This window comes from Meleagris gallopavo, chromosome 2 (genome assembly GCF_000146605.3).
Source record: "Meleagris gallopavo isolate NT-WF06-2002-E0010 breed Aviagen turkey brand Nicholas breeding stock chromosome 2, Turkey_5.1, whole genome shotgun sequence".
Classification (NCBI taxonomy): domain Eukaryota; kingdom Metazoa; phylum Chordata; class Aves; order Galliformes; family Phasianidae; genus Meleagris; species Meleagris gallopavo.
This window is the reverse complement of record NC_015012.2, coordinates 99,074,065-99,095,179: the sequence shown is the minus strand read 5'-3', so window position 1 is coordinate 99,095,179 and position 21,115 is coordinate 99,074,065. Positions and strand designations below refer to the sequence as shown.

Here is a 21,115-nt window from a genome sequence, read left to right as displayed (position 1 = left end):
CCCCCCCGCCATGGCAAATTACAAGGGACTGATCAGATTATATAGTTTACAATTTAGAAACTGGCAGCTATACTAAGTGGATTGTTTTTGAGAGCGTTGATGGTTTTGAGAACATGAATGTCTTACTCAATGGAGAAAAGCAGATTGTAGACATTAGAGACTTTTTCAAATTATTGTTCAATTTCTGCATTTCTTGTTTTTCGTTAGGACTGGGAACTGCTAGATCTGTTTTAAATTGATTTCTGTAATTGTGGTGAATTTTCTATACATATGATGAGGCAATTTTGTTTTTCAGAGTAGCTGTAAAGCTCGTGAAGTAATGCAGTCTAACAATCCTCCAAAAAATTGTAGAGAAGCTTTCACTGCTGAAGGTGATCAAGTATTTAACAGACGATATTATTCTTCTGATTACCTCAGACCCAAGTATCTAAGCAAAGATGTTGAAGCAGAAATAAGGTTAGCAACTTGCAATGTTGGTTTTGTTTTTGAAAAAACCCATACATGTATTTATTGATTTGAATGATGGAATTGTGTATTTGTCTGTTTGGATGTGTGTGCATCAGAGACACCCACCCTCCAATAGTCTCCTTTCTCTCCCACTCTGAGGTTTACATATTCTTTTTGAGAATGGAGAATTCTGGAAAACTTCTCTTTCAGTGCCTTTACTATTAAAAAATCAGTAGTTTGTCTTTGAAATCTGGTTGGATTTTTAAAATCTTGAATTCTCGCCCAGTAAATTGAGGACACTGAAATACCAAATGTAACCAAAAGTAACGAAACATTCATCGGGAATGGTATATATGAAACTTATTAAATTCTGATTCTGGGATGAGACACAATCAGTCCAATCCATTTCATGCGTCCTTAACAATAGTTAAGAAGTTGATTAAACACTTAAACACAAAGATTGTGGGTGTTGGTTGTTTGTTTGAGCTGTAATATTAGTAAAATTTTGCCTTCCTTTTCTAGGGATCAAGGACTCTAGCAGAGCTTAGTCATCAATAAATAATAATAATAATAAAATAATAATAATAAAAAAATATAGGTTTTATTTTGCATTTTAAATAGGTTTACTGCGTGCTGAAAGAACTCATGGAAGTCTCTGAAATCTTTAATAGAAAGAAAAGTATGAGAATGTAGGAATATTTTTTCATATTATTTTCTCAGTTGGAAGTAGGTTTTTCCTAGTCAAAGCATTTGTTTTCTCTCAAGATGCATTGATATTCTTATAAGTAATTCTGCAGTTTAGTTGAGGTATTTTGCCCTGTTTGCTACAGTTGCTAACGAAAGTTACCAGTGGTTCAAATTACATCAATGCTTTGTTCACCTGGGACTAAGCAACCATTATCTGGTAGTTACCAACTGTGAGCTCTACTGCAGGGATTTGGTATTTTTTTTACTGATGAGTAATTCATTGATCACAAACCTATCTTTTATGGTTTTCTGTGCTTTGCTTTGTCACACACTTTTGTCATCAAAAATGTGTTTGTGTGTGTATATAATAATATTCCAATGTCACTTTTTTTGTTTTTTAAAGTCTCTTGGAGAATGAAATTGCAAGCCGGAAAGCACAGTTGGCAGCATCTCAGAAACGTTTGTCTTCCACTGAACATGAAATTAAGCAGAATGAAAGTTATCTTCATCATCATCGACAACATCAAAAAGAACTACAGGTAAAAATAGGCAGAGCGTTCCTTTTTAGATTCTGGTCAGTCTTTTCCTGTTTCTCTTTGACTTTCACTTTGAGCAGTTGATAATTTTAAGTATTTATGCTTACCCTTGCTTTGGCATTTGTATAAAAACACAGAAGATTTTATATGCTACCATCTATAGAATACTTTCATCATTTAGGATGATGGAAGTTTTGGCAATACTGCTGTTGTTCTTTATGGTGTTCTTGTTTCATTTTGTTCTTTCACTGTTATGCTAAAGCTCATAAATAAAATCTCTGCTGCTATTTTGGGACACAAGTGGGAAATTGTTGCAGTATTTAGTAGAGGCTTCTTTCTGCTATATTCCTCTTCTGTATTTCTGTTGAGCATTGCCTTTTTGTTCCCAGAATATTGTTTCTTTTTCTGCTTTTCATTTATATTCTTGATCTATTTTAGTATGTTGAATATTCCACACTTTTAAGTTTTGTTTAATAAAAAAGATAAATTAAACCATTTTACAACCATCAGTACTTGTTTTCTGCAAGACTTCCTATGCTAGTGGGCATAATAGATATTTATGGTAACTAATTATGTTATTACTGTTAGGAAATATAAGATGATATATACCATGCAAGCTTATATTCAGTAAATCATAAATAAGAACCAGCACACAAATGGCACATGAATTTGTATTAAATGAATGTAAAATATTTTTGATTTACATTTCATGTTGAATGGAAACATGGTTATAATTTAATGATTTAAAGTGCATAGGCTTTTCACATTAAGTTTTGCCTTTTAGAAATGGATTCCATAGGTAAGCAGGAAGAATTCTTTCTCTCATAGCCACTGATGAAACTATAAGTTGAAATGCATTACTTTCTATGTAGATTTCAATGAATGAATGCCTTTTCTTTTTTAGGTAAGCTTAATATTATTTACTTTTTTCCTAGATAAAAACACGAAGAACAGCTGCAGAAATAGCAGATCTTGAGAATGTTGATGAAATCCAGTACATGGACATCCGTGCATTAGTAAGAAAAGATTATCCAATTTTATCTAATAAGTTTGTGGGAAAATATCCTTGAATGTTGATAATGATTGACAATTAGAAACAAGCAGACACCCTAGATCTCCTAGATTATCATTCAGGGTGCAAGTTGGATAAATAGCAAAAAATTATATACTTTACAGAAAGTCTACAGTTATGTCAATGATATTATTTTATTTCTGATGGGTGTTTGTTTTGTTGTTTTTTTTTGTATTTTTTTTTCCCCTACTTTTCCTCCTCTCTTCTTCAAATGAGTGGTGCACTGCGGGTGCATGGAAGGCAATAAAGAAATAAAGAAATATTCTGTGAATTTTCATTGGTTATTTCAAGTTATACAGAACCATAAAAACTTTGGCTGGGGAAAAGCAGTGAATGTAGGCTTGGAGGTTAGAAGCAGTATCATCAAAGCATAGATAAAGGACACTCTGGACCATAATATGAAGAAATGTTGAGGGAACTGGGCTTGTTTAGCATGTAAAAGAGAAGGCTCTGGGATGACCTCTTTGTGGCCTTCCAGTATTTGAAAGAAGCATATAAAGAGGAGGGAGAACAATTGCTCACAAGGGTAGATAGTGATTGGACAAGGGGGAATGGTTTTAAACTGAGACAGAGAAGATTTAGGTTAGGTATTAGGAGGAAGTTTTTCACCCAGAGGGTGGTGACACACTGGAACAGGCTGCCCAAGGAGGTTGTGGATGCCCCATCCCTGGAGGCATTCAAGGCCAGGCTGGATGTGGCTCTGGGCAGCCTGGTCTGATGGTTGGCGGCCCTGCACACAGCAGGGGGTTGAAACTGGATGGTCATTGTGGTCCTTTTCAACCCAGGCCATTCTATGATTCTACGATAATTTATCGTACCTTTCTGCCCTGAATCCATAGTTTCTTGCTTTGTTGTCAATTTACCATGGAGTTTTAAGTTTTGAAGGGCAAATACCAACTTAAAGAAGAATCATACCACTATGGTTCGTTCAAAGTGCTTGTCCTTATGTTCTTAGAATGTATGATTAGTACTTCAGAATATAAATGTTTGTGATTTGTTCATTAGTAGTTATATTGATTTAAGTATTTTTCTGTCATAAGCTAATGCCTAGGTGATGAAGATCTAGAATTAGTTTTAGTTTTCCCACTATTTTATCTGGGGTCAGTGAGGGGATGAATTGCATAACTTCATACTTTATCAGTAGGCTGTCTTTCTGTGTGTGCATGTGTGAGTAAAAATTTCAAAGCATACTCAACAAGTGAAGAATCATTAGGTAATGATTCTGCGAGCTTCTTGAAGGTTCAGGGCTTTTTTCTTTTAGACAGTCAAGTCCTGTAGGTGTAGGAAATGCATGTTCATCCTTTTAGTGAAACAGAAAATATTCCATTTCCTCTTTGTAGGAGAATATCATTCTGCTTTGTATTTGTAAAAAGGTTATCAGACACTTTGTCAACAACAAGAAATTTTACTGTTGTCTTCTGATAAGGGTTGATTTATGTATTTATTTCTCATTAGTCCTTTCTTGGATATTTCTTGGTGTTATTTTTGTTTGTTTGTTTGTTTTTGTTTTTTTTCCCTGCACTTCCTTATCACTACTATGTATTTTTACCTGTTATTTCACTTGATATTTGTCTTTCATTCTTACCTTGCTTTCACAATTGTCTGATTGTGAAGAAGCATTTTAGTATAATACAAGGTTCCATTTAAATTTTTCCCTAATATTTGTCTTTCTAAAACAGGAAGCATGTATGGTGATAATCAGTTAGTAATGGTATAATTGTCTCAGGAACAGTGACAGTACAGTTACTTATCCTATATTCCTGTAAAAATAATGTGTAAATACACGTCTTCCTTTTGTTCTTTGTTTTAATATATTTTGACAGGAAGATGTGGCTGAAGAAAATAAAAACAAGATGGAATCTGTAAGACAAGAAATGCAGGAAGAAAGCAGAAAAATGGAAGAACTGAACGAGATTCTTCGGGCAGCTGAGAAAAGATATGAAGAAATTAAAGAGAAAATGAATCAAGTAGAAGATATCACTAATCCAATTAAGGTAGCAACATGTCCATGTTTTATTTTTGTTTAAATGGAGGCAGGATGGTTCTTCCTGATAGTTTTAAGGCTTACCTAAGAAAATAGGTCATCTGTGGTTTCTGCCAAGGCCTGGCTAAGAATATTCATAACTGGTCAGTTTTCAAAATAGATTTGGAGTTCTGTACGAAATGGTTGTTATTCTATAAAGCTGCACAATCACAGAAGATACCATTACATGGTTTTGATTATTCAAGATTAGAGAATATACTTGGAAATTATAGAAAATTAACACAAGATATATAGTAAGCCTAAGATAAAGGCAAAATTTGGCAAAATGGAATCTTGGCAATCTCATACTACAAGAATTAATGGTTTAAAATTGGAATAACAGAGTTCAGCATATAAAAAGTGTTCTAAACCTATGTAAGAAAGGAGCGACTGGAAACTCAGACTTATCACTGCAGAAATCTCTTATGTGCCTCACATAAACTGTGTATTGATATGTAGTCTGCCTGAATCAAGAGTAACAAGAAGAGGAAGGAAACAGGTAAGGAAATAACTGATAAATATAGTAACTACAGTGTATCTGTTGTAGACATTCTTAAACAATCAGCGTATATCAAGCTGTAGCTTTAAGATACGATTACAAAAAGGTGAGAGCATCCATTATTATTGATGATGGTTTGTTTTCATTTGTTTTAGTATTCTTGATTCTCTTTTTTTTTAGATAAGCCATCTACTATCAGGGCTGAGGAATGAAATTGCATTTTAATTTACATTGTTGTTCTTGATAACTCTGCAAAGTGTGTCTGGAAAAGACAGTCAATTTAGTTAACATGTGATACGGAAGTTGCCATAATCTATATTATGTAAATTGCTCCAAAAGTAATGCTTGCTATTTATTTCCACAGAAACTAAAACAGATGCGAAGAGCACAGTAACACTATTTCGTAAAGAAAACTCTCAGCTATAAGGCACTATTTTTCAGCTTAGCCACCACCATTAGCTATGCATTTTTGCCAGCCATGAGCAAGGGTGCATGCAGCGCCTGTTAAAATCTGCATGGCTGTCTGATAGATGGCTTGTCTTTGATGTCACTGTGGTAACACACCACCTGCTGCCTCACTGTGCTCACCTCCACTGTTTTGTCTCCAGTATTCAGCAAGCACTGATGAATGTCAGTGGGTGCCATTTTTTCCACATGGAGGAATTCAGTGACATGCCTTTGTTTCATACGAACTTCTGTATCAGACAGCATTTTATCAGAGTGCCCCCCTGCTGCCATCTGTCACACAGCAATGAAATGTAACAGAATATTAACAGGAAGATTCAGTGTCTGCTGCCATCCCACGAACATAATAAAATAAGAGGCATTACTTTTGTAGCAGCTGTCATGCACTTTAGTTAGTGGAACACTGAACTTTCACACAGCTGGGTAATCAAATGCATTAGAAGTTCTGGTTAGAATGGAGTACACACAATGAATTTGTTTTGGGGGGATTTAGTAGAAAGAACATCCCTTCAAGGTTCAATTCCATTGTGGTTTAACTCCGGTAAGCATCTCAGCAACCTGCTGCTTCTCACTCTCTCAGCATTGGGATGAGGAAGAGAATCAGAAGAGGAGTGAAAGTGAGAAATCTTGTGGATTGAGAGTAAGATTACTAGGTAGATCACAAAGAGTGTATACAAACAAAATAGAGAAAGGGATTCATTAGCTTCCAGCTGGCAGATGTTCAGCCACTTCCAGGAAACCAGGTCTCCATCACGCATAGTGGTTTCTTTGGAAGACACACACCATTACTCCAAGTGTGTCCTCCCTTTCCATCCTTTTTTCCCAGCTTTTATTGTTGAGCATGATGTCATATGTTCGGAAAGTCCCTTTGGTCTATTTGGGTCAGTGGTTCTGGTTTTGTCCTCTTCCAGCATCTTGTGCACTCTCACCCTTCTTGCTGTCAGATTACACTTGAAAAGTGTGTATATATTAGAGAGGTGCTTAGGCATCTGCCTCATACAGTTCACTTTTCACATCTTGACTTCCTCAAAATAGGATGAATTGGACAAAGCGGACTCAGAAGTGGAAAACAGAAGACGTTGTTTGCAGTACTATGAAGACAAAAAGAAAGAACATTTGACTTGCATAAAAAAACATAAAGAATTACTAGCTGCCAAAGAGAAAGAATTGGAGGTAATAAATCATTTTGCTTTTATAGCATACAGATGATGGTTAATACTTGGTAAGATGAATATTTTCTTAATTATGTTCCAAGCTATTCGCGTGTAGATCAAGTAGACTTTGTGTAAGTGAATCAAGGCATCTCTGTCTGGCAGAGCACCATGTCAGTCTTGATAAGTTAATGATTATCCATCAGGAATTACTCTTCTGCATTTATGCAATGCGAAGATGGGAATGCTTTCACCCAGAAATACGTATTTTAAGTTAATCTGAATATTACTGTTCTGCTTTTTGGGAGCCAGATTTTTCTCCTGTACAGACTTCATACGTGACCTTTCAGTGACTGAACTTGTTAAGCTTTACAGACTAATTCTGAAATCCTTTATGGAAGCATTTAGATGATTAAGTCCTATTGAAGTATTGGTGCACTTAGTTCCTTATTTATCTCTATTAGATAAATAACAGTGAATACATTAAAATTGCTAGATATCGTTGTTAATACTGAACTAGAATCATAGAATTGCTCAGGTTGGAAAAGACCTTCAAGATCATGTCCAAGCACAACCTAACTGTACTACCCTAATAACCCTCTGCTAAATCATGTCCCTGAGCACCCCATCCAAATCGTTTTTAAACACATCCAGGGATGGTGACTCAACCACCTCCCTGGGGAGCCTAATCCAGTGCTTAACAACCCTTTCTGTAAAAAAAAGTTTTTCTGATACCCAACCTAAACTTACCCTGATGCAACTTGAGGCCATTTTCTCTTGTTCTGTCACCTGTCACCAGTGAGATGAGACCAACCCCGCTTTGCTGTAAGCACCTTTTAGATATTGGAAGAGACCAATACTAAATAACTACCTATTCAGAAATGCTGTTAGTAAAATTGTTGATGGTAACAATAATTTTGTTGTAATGAGCGTACATAAATAATATTGCAAAAACTTTTGGTTTTGCTTGGAAGCCTTGCTTTTTCTGTAGCACAAAATATTTGCAGCAAAGACTAACAGACATTTTAAAGATGTAACAGCTAATTGAATTTCAAATGTTTCTTTAGGAAAAAACTGCACAGGCTAGGCAAATCTACTCAGAGCGCATAGAAGTCACCCGTACTGTGAAGAGTCTTGATGCAGAGATGAATCGCTTGAGAGAGAGGATAAAGACAGAAAAAAGTCACCGTGGAAACACAGAAGAAATAATACAGTAAGTCATTGTTAATGTTTGTCTAGTTCAAGTAAGATGGAAGAGAGAGAGGAAACACCAGTTTTCTTAGAGGGCATTCATGTATTTTTCATACTTAAGCAATAGATGAATGTGTAGAACCATACTGTATTGATTGCTCAGTCAGCCAGTACTGAATGGTCTTAGGAAAGTTGAACCTCCTCTGTAGGTAGGTTTCACGCAGGGTTGATACTCTGAAACAACCAATAATTAAACACTTGCACTTAAGTATTTAGAGGTACCCCAGTTATGACTGGTTATGACTAGATCAAAACTCACTCTTGTTCTGGGATGCACAGAGCATTAAGCATTTTTCTACTTAGAATAACTAACGTAGAAGTTAGACAGTTACTTGAGATTTAAGCTGCAGTGTATTTCACTTGGCTGTTCTTGTACATGGGAAGCTCAATCATTAATTCTCTTTAGTACACAAGATTCTGTTTAACAGAAAAACAAATAGAAGTTAAACTTAATTATTTGTTCTCTTCTCATTTGTGAAGGATGGATTACCTGACATGTTGAAATGCTTTTAGTTTTAATATGGAGCCTTACAATACAATTTCTATTTGAATATTTTAATTATTAAATTGATTTTCAGCATTTGCAGTAACTGCTTGATTTTAGTCTAGTACACGTTAATGCTGAACTTCCTGTTAATTAAAACAGGCGATTTCTTGATGCAAAGGAAAGATATGAGGATGCAAACAGTAAAGTAAATAACCTAAAGAAATTTATTAGGCTGCTGGAAGAAATAATGACACAGAGATTCAACATATATCGTCGGTTCTTAAGGTAAAGTCATTTTACTGTAATTTCAATTTTCAGTTAACTAGGATGTAGATATATTTATTATACAGTAAAACAGAAAAATTTCCACACATGCTGACGTTATACTTTATTATAATTTGAATATTCATCATAAAAAGTTGTTTCTGCTGCTCTTCAGATCTGCTAGTTGAGGAGTGTGGTACAGTGGTCTCTGAGGTTGCATTCTTTGGCTAACAGAGTATACTGCTGATATGTAATTGGTGCCTGTGCTTCAGGGGGTGAATTACAGAGCGTGCTCATGAGAAATAAATATTTTTATGGTGATACAGCTTTCTTAGAGTTAAATCAGTTTCAAAGCCTAAAATGTACAGTGCTAAAGTTATAGCACTTATCGTTGGAAACTTTTAAGAATGAGTAGGACTGATGTTGTCACACATGCTGTAAATATATTTGGGAATCATTTTGACAGTACTTTTCTTTGGATTTTTTTTAAACACACTTAGAAGTAAATATGTTTGCTTTAAATAAGCCAGCAGGTGTTAGACAGTTTGAATAAGCTGTAGTGAGTGCTCTGACATAGTTGACAGATTATACAGACTATGATACTGGACAGAACTTGGACAAAACTGATGTTTTTTAAAAAAAATTCCATGGTACTTGTGAAGTGAGGCAGTGCACAGCTGTTGAGTCCCTATGGAGTTCTAGTGATTAGTGTCTCAGCACAGCTACTAGTCATGTTCCTCTTCCTTCCTTTTGTCTTGCATAGTTTTCTAACCCAATCTTGCTCTAAGATCCAGTGCTATTATGCCTGATAGTTTAGAGGTCACCTGGTCAGGCAGTTGGAAAAACAATGTGATTAGTTGCCTCAGCCTCTCCTCGTATGATTTGTGCTCCAGACCCCTCGCAGCTTCACTGCCCTTCTCCGAACATGCTTCAGAGCCTCCATGTCCTTCTGGTAGTGAGAGGCCCAAAACTGAACACAGCACTCAGAGTGCGGCCTCACCAGGGCTGAGTAGAGAGGGACGATCATCTCCCTACTCCTGCTGGCAGTACTATTTCTGATGCAAGCCAGGGTGCCAGTGGCCTTCTTGGCCACCTGGGCATGCTACTGCTCGTGTTCAGCTGAGTATCGACCAATACCCCCAGGTCCATTTCCTGTACGCAGTCCTCCAGCCACTCTGCCCCAAGCCTGTAGCGTTACCTGGGGTTGTTGCGGCCAAAGTGCAGGACCCGGCATTTGGTCTTGCTGAACCTCATCCCATCAGCCTCAGCCTGGCTATCCAGCCTGTCTAGATCCCTCTGTAGGGTCTCCCTACCCTCAGATAAACGAACACTTCCTGCTAACATGGTGTCATCTGCAAACTTACTGAGGGTGCACTCGATGCCCTCATCAAGGTCACCAATAAAGATGTTGAGTAGGACAAGCCCCAGTACCAACCCCTGGGGAACACCACTCGTGACCAGTTGCCAGCTGGATTTAACTCTGTTCAACACCATCCTCTGGGCCTGGACCTCCAGCCAGTTCCTTACACAGCTGGTCTGGTTCTGTCCCCTCCCAGCTCCTTGTGCCCTCCTTGCTGACTGGGCAGCACAAGAAGCTGAGAGCATTTAAACTTCCTTAAACTTCCTTAAACTAAGCATCCTTGACTCCATACAGAACTGCTCTGTGACAACTATCAACATTGTTTTTCTCATAAAACCAAACGTAGCATCATACCAAATGCTATGAAGAACAGCTACTCTGGCCCACTTGTAACTGAGACATAGACCAACCACTTTTTCTGTTAGAGCTGTGGAACAAGCGTGTAAAAAGTCTATTAAAGCAGGAGTTAAACTTACAGAAAGTACAAAGCCAATACTTCTGGGTTTCTTTGCTTGTTACTGTGTCTGAGTCTCTCCAATACGTCCAGTGTCAAGTCAGCTGCACGAGAGTGTTTTTGATATAGGAAAATGTTATTAATAGAGTAGGGCTCAGCATTCAAGATTCTGATGTGAAGCTGCTGATTTAAATTTAAAAAAAAAAAAAGAAATCTGTTGTTGTTTTTTCAAGTATTTTAAGGTGTACTGACGTGATGTTTGTGTGATTTAATTGATTTAAGGCTCCTTTCTTTGCGGTGCAAACTGTACTTTGACCACTTATTACGCATTCGAGGTTGCAGTGGAAGAATACTTTTTGATCACAAAAATGAGACACTTTCGATAACAGTAAGTTATTTTATATTATTTCAAGTGTGATAATATGTGTTAAAGTAGTTGTTCTTAATATTAGGAGTTCACTTGTCAGTCATTTGAGTTAGTCTTTCAGAATTATTCATCCCTGTATCATTGATAGGAAGCTTTGATGTATTTGTGTGAATGTTTGATGGCTATTTCCTTTAAGTGGCTGATAGATCCCAGCATTACATATTTTCTGTGTATTCTGTAAATGTGTATCTCTTAACGTGCCCCCCCAAAAGTCTTAGTCTGTGGGAGACTTCAGTTCTAGGAATTGAGGGGAAAATGTGTAGCGATGGCATAAATAGTTGTTGACATTGTCCTCATTAAACAGGTGAAGGGCAGGTATCCAGAACACTCAAAAATGTCAAGTCATCGTGTAACTTTATCAGTTAACTTCTCTTTTTCTAGCTGATGTTTCATGTTTCTTATGCGTGAGATCTAAATGTAGTCAAGAAAGTTAAACCCAGAACATCCAAAATAATAACAATAAAAAACCACCACCAACAAAATGTTTTTCTGCTTAGCTTATTAAAAGTAATTTAATTTAAAAGTAATTTAATTAACAAGTTGAGAAAATGCTGAAGTTTAATTAGGTAGAGTGCCACAAGGTGTCACCATAAGCAATGGAACCAAATGTTTTCAGTGGTTGCACTTATCCTGATGAATAAACTGCTCCTCCTTTAACTGCAGCTGTGAATCAGTTACCTGCTTTTCTATTATAGCTGGGGTAACCATTGGATTTTTCTGTAATAAGATACTGGTTGTCATTTTACTAAATAATGTTTCACAGCTTTTAAAATAGAGAATTGAACAAGAAAATGCTGGCAGAATCATTTATTCAATCTGTTCAGCGCATTCTGCCATAGTTGGGGAAGCTGTGATGGTCCTAGAAATGTGTTTTAAAGTAGTTTAGAGCCATTTCATTCTGGATCCTTTCCAGAATGGTGGGGAATTACATACATTTCTTTTCAAGTGATGTATCTACATCATATATAATGCATTTACAGTTAAAATAACTTCTCTGTTAATAAGTCTCCAAGTTTAAAAATTGCTCTGTTATTTTTATTTCCAGGTTCAGCCTGGAGAGGAGGACAGAGCTGCCCCGAACAATGTGAGATCTTTATCAGGAGGCGAACGTTCCTTCTCAACAGTTTGTTTCATTCTTTCTCTATGGTCCATTACTGAATCTCCTTTCAGATGCCTGGATGAATTTGACGTCTACATGGTACGGTTTAAACTACATGTGCCATTCTAGTTTGTGTAAATTAGCAAAACAGTTGAGTTGTGACTGGTTAGAGTTTTAAACACTTCAGTTAACTCTAAATAATAATATTAAACAGAAGTGCCATTAGGGAACTTTTTTTCAATACATTTAGTGATTTTTTTGGAAGCTTACTTTTTAAAAATTGGCCTGTTACTCTTTATTACTTCCCCAAGCACTTACTATTTATCTTTGTTGCTGTGACTGTCATGAGTTTAGCACGTGCCTTGGCTTTTGCCAGTGACTCTCCTGGGCTTTTAGCATGTGCCTTGACTTCTACCACTTTTGTGATCAATATCTTTTTTCAGTGCAAGTATAGCAGTTGAGTTATTACATAAAAACTTGCTGTGTATTTCACTCAGTAGCTCCTTTCCAAGATGCTGAAATGCTGAATGAGGAACAGTAAATACTCCTGTCAGCTAGAACTGATAAACCTCATCTTTGTGTATCATTTCCCTGGATAGGCAGTTAGGAATTCATATACATATATAGACACATATATGTATGTATGTGTAAAAGATATATATATCCTTATTAATATCCAACGTGGTTTGGGAGAAAGGACAGTTCTATGAGATGAAGACTACCTACTGTCTTTCCTTCAGTGTCCCTTTCCTCCACTGATCAATTTACTGGGAATCAAAGATCTAAAAGGAAAAAAGGATGATGTATTTCATGCATTAAGAACTTCAGAAAGGAATGCATAAATCCAAGGTGGTCCAGCAGCTGTTTTTTTTAGCATGTGTGTGTTAAATGACTGAGCTTTGCCTGTTTGTGTCATAGATTCTACAAACTTGAAAAGCTTAGATCCTGTGTTATGAATTAGTTGTACAGAATTTTATTCACCTGTCTAGACAAAGATGCATAATCAAAACTGTAGGCCCTGCAGTGAACGTTAATCTTCTGTATTCCCTAAGTAATTACACCCAGTTTGTTTTGATACAGCTGTGCCATTAAGTGCAGCATTCCGTTAAGCAGTGTGTAGTTCCTTATGCTGCAATGCTGGAGACCTGCCACAAGAGGACTCCATCGGCATTTCTGTAAGGGAAATAGCTGCTCCTCCCGTTCAAGCTTTGGAATCAGAGCTTTGTTTCATCCCTGCTTGTATCTTTCATTGTATACATCTTTATCAGTAAGCCTTCAGGGAAGTGTTTTTAGATATAATAAATAAGAAAAGCCTAAGAAACAATTAAAAAAACATAACCAAAATGATCCTAGCAATCAGAGATGAACATGGCTACATGGGACTGTTCCAAAAGGAGTGTAGGAGGCAGAATTTTATAGCAAACGTTACTCAAATAAAAAAAGCTCATCTCAGCATACAGATGAAGTAAGAAATATTATACATGTATATCAAAGCTGATGGGAAAAGAATAGGATGTGACTGTTTTGATAGAAACTTAACTTTCTATTATGCATATATACTAAGTTCTAAAGAGTAAAGATTTCCCAGAGTTTTGTTGATAGCTTTTAAAATTTAACCCTAGCATTTCTCAAGCATTGTTTTTATTGGATTTTTATTTAGCTAAGCTTTACTGTATATGAATTAATTCAGGTAGGTCTTCCTATTACAGTATTTTCTAACTTATGTATACCTGGTTGCCCTAATGTGTGCAGTGACAATGCAGTGAAGTATCACCACCTGCTAAACAACTTTGTCTTTAGGATATGCTCAACAGAAGAATTGCAATGGATATGATTCTGAAGGTAGCTGACTCTCAGTGTCATCGGCAGTTCATTTTGCTCACCCCACAAAGCATGAGGTAATCACATTATTAGATTTCCTAGCAGAAGTAGTACGTGGCCGTTCGATTGCAAGGGGTATAACTAGAGAGGTGAGAGAGATGAATATGGTAGTAGTAGTACATAAACAATTAAGCAGTTCCATGCTGATAGTTCTGGGAATGTAGGAGGATGTTTGTTTTTCTTCCTTATGTTATGTCCCTTAACATTCAGTGGGGCTTCAATCAATGCATCTTTTTGAAATGTTTCCTTGTATAAGGTAGGATCTTCTTCTCTCCTCACAAAACTGACACAATGCTTTGCCATTTTCCATTTTTCCTGTTAATACTACTGTACTTTCAAGAGGTTTATGCTGAGTTTGTTTTTTTTTTAAATCTACAAGCTGATAATTTGTTTACTGTTTTTGATGCTGTTTGTTTTATTTAATAGTTCCCAGAAAAATCCTACTGTATAATTCCTTAGTGAAGCTATGCCCAGTTAAGGGGAGTCACTCCCTGTCTACCTTCCTGCAGCCAGTTCTTCTCTGCTAGCCAGAAGTAATCACTGAAGCCTGCAGAGATCTTTAAGCACTCTTCAAAATGAGGTTAACGAATTATAATTGTCTCTCCCTCCTAATACAGTATTTAATGGAAATACCTGGAGGGAATTTCTGAATCTATTCAATACAATTGTAACAATTCTCTGTGTGGGCCACCTTCAGAAAAAGTACATTAAGAATTATCAGTGGAGAAGCTAGTATAATTGTATGGTTAGTAACTTCATTCTTAGATGGCGAGTAAATATACTTCATAAAATTGTAGAATGGCCTTGGTTGGAAGGGACCTCAAGGATCATGAAGCTTCTTTAACTCCCCTTCCACAGCCTCCAACCTCCCCATTTAATACCAGATCAGGCTGCCCAGGGCCCCATCCAACCTGGCCTTGAACATCTCCAGGGATGGGGCATCCATAACCTCTTTGGGCAGCCTGTTCCAGTACCTCACCACTCTCTGTAAAGAACTTCCCCCTGACATCCAACCTAAATCTTCCCTCCTTCAATTTAAAACCGTTTCCCCTTGTCCTACTGTTATCTACCCTTTCAAAGAGTTGAAAGGGTAAAGGTATGCTTGTTAGAATATGTGCCATATCAGGATCTATAAGGCAAATATGAACAGCATTTGATGGTTATTTCAGTTGGAGCTTCTCTTAAAAAGTACCTTTTCTGTAACTCAGGTGGTCTTATTGTTAGAGATCGCAGGATTGAAATCGGTCTTTATCTGAAGTTCTGCTTTCAGTTTAGTGAAGCCTGATGTTAATGTTTTAAAATGGTCGAAGGAAAAAGATACAGTTATTTAAAGGCAACAGAGAGAATCAAATAAAAAAATTTGTGAAGAAAGTGCCTTGTTTAAATCATGCATGCTTTATTTTTAGTTTTCTGCCTGTAAGTTCCCGTATTCGTATCCTCCGAATGCAAGACCCTGAAAGAGGCCAAAGAACACTGACATTCCGTAATAGGAACGAAGAAGAGGAAGATGATTAAGTATAAGGCATGTGAATATGGCACAATATTGGGGATAAATGTTCACTGATGTCTGTAAAGTTGCTGTTTCCTACTGTTGGGTAAGAGGATCTTTCTTATATACCCTCAGGAAAAGAAGCTCTGTATTTCATATTTTATTTGTTTACTCTTAGAAGTACTTGTATATGTTTTTATAGCACAAGGTTTTCCTGTTAAAATCCTTACAGCTCAGCTCATACTTTTAACAAACAACTATTTGAGTGTTTCTGCTTATGGGGAGAAAGGGTGGATGGAAGAAAAATATGACATGAATTTTGTGTAACTGCAAAGCTATATTTTAATAAACAGAACTCCAGAACTGCTGCTTGCGATGATACTTTAGTGTCTCTGTGCTCTGAAAATTGGCCTTAAGTTAAAGATCTTGGTTTATTCGTGGTTCTGCTTTATTTCTTAAACATGTGGTAGTTCACACATGAAGTAAAACTCTATTTATTGATTTATGTACTTGCAGTAGAAGCACTGCAGCTGAACGTGAACAACTATTTCTGAGTAGTGTGGATTCACACAGAGTGAAGGGTTTCTTTGCATTGTATTCTCAGAGCAGGAAAAACGGCTTGTGTTCCTTCCCCAGCATCTTGTAGGGAATAGTTTGTCCTTGAAGATGAGCTTAGAGAAACAAGTAAGTTATGTCTTAATATATTCTGTTTGTATATTCTTTATATATTCTGTATATGCTGTTTATGAGGGTGGATAGTGACAGGACAAGGGGGAATGGTCATAAACTGAGACAAGTTGGTTTAGGTTAGATATTAGAGGGAAATTTTTCACACATAAGGTGGTGATGCACTGGAATAGGTTGCCCAAGGAGGTTGTGGATGCCCCATCCCTGGAGGCATTCAAGGCCAGGCTGGGTGTGGCTCTGGGCAGCCTGGTCTGGTGGTTGGCGACCCTGCACATAGCAGGGAGTTGAAACCAGATGATCACTGTGGTTCTTTTCAACCCAGCCATTCTATGATTCTGTGATTCTCACTCTTGCACAGACTGAGTTTGCAGGCATTCATTATATTGTAACGAAATGATGGAGGTGCTTCAATGTGGAGGAATGTAGTGGAAGATTTTTGAGAGAGAGTATAGAAACTTCTAAACTGTCGGCTTCTTTTTTTCCTGACACTGTACTTGAGTGACTTTTAATGAGGGGATGGATGGAGAAAGTAAAAACAGATTTTCCAAACTGCCTCAAATTAATGCCCTCCAGTTCTCTCCAGTTATTGGGAGCTCTTCAGAAACAGTTCATTTAGAGTTCAGCTACCAGGGATATATATCTAAATTTCTTTTTAACATCACAGGAGTCATTAAGACAGTTCAAGGAACAGTTCTACCATTACTACTGGAGTTACTTACCAAGTAGCAGCTCCTCAGTAAAACACCATTGCAGTTTAAGTTGTAAATTGACTTAGTGGCAAGAATCATAGTTGGCTACAAATTGTTACTTTGTTCTTTAATGTTGTTTAGTTTTTATACGAGCACCATTAAATTTGCGGATGTCTCAAAGATAAAGAAGATAGCTGTGAACTGAAGGAAGTGTTCTGGAACTGCTGTTGGTTTTCTTGGTGGGTTGAAACTCCAGCAATGAAGTCTGCTCATCTTTTAAAGACTTCAGATGCTTACTTCTGAAAGCTTAGGAGAATAGGCCAGCAGACTGTGAGCAAGCTCGCCCTGTGCAAGAGGAAGTAATGGTAGAACAGTGCCAGGCTGCTTACTGAAATGCATGGCAAGAGAATGGGAGACAGTGGCTCTGAATTGCAGGTTGAGCTTCTAACTGGATCAATGGGGAAGAGGTACTGTTCACAATGGAGTAGGAGGTGTTTAAACACATTGTGCTGCCAGCCCGTAGGGCCTCCTTCCTCTGCAGACTTTCAGGGTCTGAATAGTACTGCACCTCCTTCAAGCAAAAAGTCCTCTGGAGGCTCCTACCAAAGAGTGATTCTGTAACCCTGTGGTGTGATGATAAATACTTTAGTCCTAAGCAAGTTGTAAGTATCTGTGTGAGAACATTGGCGGGGAGGGGAGATGGGAAATGCAAACTGCATCCGTGGCGAAACTTTCCTGGAACTTGAGCCAAATTTGTGTTTTTCTGAAAATCAATACTCTTACGAGGTATTGAACCACATCTTCAGAGGGACTTGGTTTTATGATGGAACTAGAATGCTTCAGTAGCTTTATTTCCTCCTGATTTTCTTCAGCTTCCAAAAAATAAGAGTTTAGAGGCAGAGGAAAACCTTTATCTTCAATAGTACTTATTATAATGACTTGTGGGAAAAAGAGATTAAGGAATATCACAACGTTTCTACTTGAGGTTGCTCTGAAGTTTTCTACAGGCTTGCTTGAAATATTGGAGCAATTGGCAATGACTCCAATCTTTGATTCAAATCATATACTGTGTTCTAATCTAGCACTGTACTTGATGAAAATCTGTGCCTGGCTGTATAGTAATTACAAGCAACTATTTTCATGGTAGAGAATTAGCTCTGAGTAAACTAAGACTGGAGCAGTCGCTTGGATACTTACTTTGCAGTGATCCTTCTCAGGTCTCAGAGCTGTCTCATTCTTGGCTCTTAAAGGATTGAGTTTCCTGAACCAGCTACCCAAAGAGACTTGTGTGATGCTGTTACGTTTGAGTCTAGGTTGAGCTGTTGGTGTTTTGGATGGCAGTGTAGTCCTTAATGTTTTATTCAAGTAAACAGAGCGTGTCCACTTGGGTAGATTTAAGGTGCAGGAAAACGTGGATGCACGGCAGCCCTTATAAGCATGTGTAAGCAAAAGAGGCATAAAATCACAGGATTATTCAATATTCTCTCTACCACTGGTAATTTTAGCCTATATGGAAACAATGGGCATATTGTACTCAGAAGTATGTTATAGTTTCAGAACTTTTATTTTTAAGTTACAGCCAAACATACAAAGTATACCACTATTTTGGCAAGAATACTACCTGTGTAGGCGAAGTAAAATTCTGGTATTAAAAAAAAAAAAAATAGTTGAAACTTCAGTTGTTTCCTATTTCTTTGGAATATGAAGAAAAAATAAATAGGAGGGGATGGTTGTGATTGTGGTCACGACTGATTCCCCTCCCTTGCCGTTTAGATTTGAAATTGCAGACAATGATTTGTTTTGTGCCATGCTTTATTGTCTGATTTTTAGCTATTACGGTCTTATTTCCTAAGGCAAAGTAGAAATATCCAACATGCAACTGTCAGCCTTTCAGGCTTTTTCATGGGTAAAAGTATGAACAATTGACTTTGTTTAAAGCAACTTGGAAACCTAGTATAAGGAAGATTGTCTGCAGTATGCAAGTGTTCTCCACTCTCTCCCTGGGGCTGTGCAGCACTCATACTTGCCACACTATGGGCATAACCTTGGTTGATGCAGGCAGAGTTGAGAACAAAGGTTGTTCTTTGATCCCTTCTCAATTATCATACTGTAAAACTATCAGCCGTAATTTTTGACAATATTTCTTTATATAATGCCTGTGGTGGTTTCATGTCATATTGTAAGTGGAGAAACTCTTAAGGTGGGAAAAACATTAAAAGACCAGGGTTAGGCCAAGCAAATGAACTGTATTTGTCTTCCAGCTAGCTGAAAAAGTGATGTAAGCACAGGTCTAGTAGGTATACTGTTAATTTTAGCATTAACATCTTAGAGGATAAACAGCTGCTCTGTTGGAAATACAAGCACTACAACTGTTCATTTTGTATAACATGACTCTTATACCGAGTGAGTGCAAAGTTTTCTTCATGCTTTCCATAACGAAATATATATATTTCCCAGTAGTACAGTGACAGATAAGTAAAGATAGATTTATAGATTTTCTTTTTCTATTACCATGCTGAAGACGTGAAATAAGAATTAGGGGAAAAGGTCAAATGTTATAAATTTATTTGGGACATATATATTGCAACCTCTGTGGAAGCTTTTGAAAATTCAGGCAAAGATCAATACACTTCCAATAAAACCTTTAAACTTCCAATAAAACAATATTTTAAACATTATATATATATATTTATATATACTTTTAAGGGGAACATTTTAGCAGGATTTGCTTTTTTATACTGCATTCCTCTGACATAGCTCTTTCCAGATAGAAGGGATGCAAATGAGGTAAGAATTAAGGCAAACCTAAAAGGCATGCAAATGAAGTACATTTATATCCACTGACAATACGAGCACATGTGTGGATCAGACTCAAGAACTGAGGAACTCTTACCTCTGTCTGTCCAATACTACTTTACAGCAGAATGGTGGCATGGTTTATAATAAACAATTAACATTACCATGGGAATTCAGTGTCACTAACATTACTCAGTCTAGGAGACACAGAGCTCTAGCATCAGTAAAACATGAACAATAAATAATATAATTCACTGCAGCACAGGACTGCTGCACAGGCTTCAGAGGAATAGGGTTGGTATGAAATGACATTGCACACATCACGTTGTGGCAGTTTATTTTTATAATATATACTTTTAAAATTCTTTAGCAAATGACATTCTCATGCACACAAGTGTTTCAAACACAAGAAGCAAGTCCATTTATAGGTAGTCCAAGCAAATTTCTGTGTGTGTGGAAATAGCTGCAAACTGAATGGAACATTAAACTTCTGTGCAGTCTATGATGCATTATACACAAGCTCATTTTTGAATGTCACACTGCAGGAGTAATACAATGGAAGGATCACTCTTTGCAGCTTCTTTGAATTCATCCAGTGTGATCTGGTCGTCTTTGTTCTTATCCATCTTACTGAAGATCTTGTCTACCCGCTGCTCAGGCGTCAGGCCATCCTCATTCATCTTCATCATTATCACAGTGCCTACCATTTTGTAGATGGCCTTTGGAAAGAAACCAAATAGAAAAGTCAACGTAAGGGCTAGCTTGATTTTATTTTACTTTATTCACTTATTTTTTTAATGTGTTCAAATTTCAGAATGATGTTCTAACAATAAAGTGATTGCCAGCTTCCCTGAGCATTTTTCTTTTTCATGGAATCTGAAATCTGTTCACTGAAAACACAGAAGGATGTATATTACTTTCTTTTTCAGGTGTAGGTTTCTTTCAGCAGTTGCATTTTGCATGCTGGAGTAAATTTCTTTGGTTTTACAGCACCAAACTGTTGTAACCTATTCTCTGGTGAACGGTTTGTTTGGTTTTTAGTGACTCCTTTGAGAAATTCCATGGAAATGATGAATAAACAGTTTGAGAAGTCATCTCCTTTGAAAAGCTTGCCGTGTGTACTTCTGAGCAAAGCCTGGAAGTAACCACTGTGGCTAGGAACTGGCAGAGACTAGGGAAGTAAGCTTTATACTTCTCCTTATATACAACAGTTGTCTTAAATCTTTAGTCTGTTAGCGAAAACCTCCTTAAAACTGCGTGCTGTTATCTCTGTACATTTCTGCAATAACTTAACCTCCATTAAGGTTTCAGCCACTCAGGCAGAAACTTTAGCAGTAATTTCGTGCAGGCC

The 21,115-nt window shown here is 37.1% G+C and overlaps 2 protein-coding genes across 2 annotated transcripts in view; one reads left to right on the top strand and one right to left on the bottom strand.

The window, feature by feature from the left end:
• The window catches only part of SMC6 (structural maintenance of chromosomes 6), a 32,463-nt gene extending 16,504 nt beyond the window's left edge, over positions 1-15,959 (top strand). Inside the window, exons 18-28 of the mRNA XM_010707962.2 lie at positions 296-456; positions 1,538-1,673; positions 2,606-2,686; positions 4,566-4,736; positions 6,765-6,902; positions 7,948-8,093; positions 8,778-8,903; positions 10,979-11,084; positions 12,169-12,321; positions 14,023-14,120; positions 15,510-15,959. Of these exons, the coding sequence (XP_010706264.1) occupies positions 296-456; positions 1,538-1,673; positions 2,606-2,686; positions 4,566-4,736; positions 6,765-6,902; positions 7,948-8,093; positions 8,778-8,903; positions 10,979-11,084; positions 12,169-12,321; positions 14,023-14,120; positions 15,510-15,618 (1,425 nt within the window). The 3' untranslated portion in view covers positions 15,619-15,959. The remainder of the gene's footprint in view (positions 1-295; positions 457-1,537; positions 1,674-2,605; positions 2,687-4,565; positions 4,737-6,764; positions 6,903-7,947; positions 8,094-8,777; positions 8,904-10,978; positions 11,085-12,168; positions 12,322-14,022; positions 14,121-15,509) is intronic.
• A 3,557-nt stretch (positions 15,960-19,516) lies between these two features.
• VSNL1 (visinin like 1) overlaps positions 19,517-21,115 on the bottom strand; it is a 47,092-nt gene continuing 45,493 nt past the window's right edge. The window contains exon 4 of the mRNA XM_003204515.4: positions 19,517-20,483. Within this exon, the coding sequence (XP_003204563.1) occupies positions 20,286-20,483 (198 nt within the window). The 3' untranslated portion in view covers positions 19,517-20,285. The remainder of the gene's footprint in view (positions 20,484-21,115) is intronic.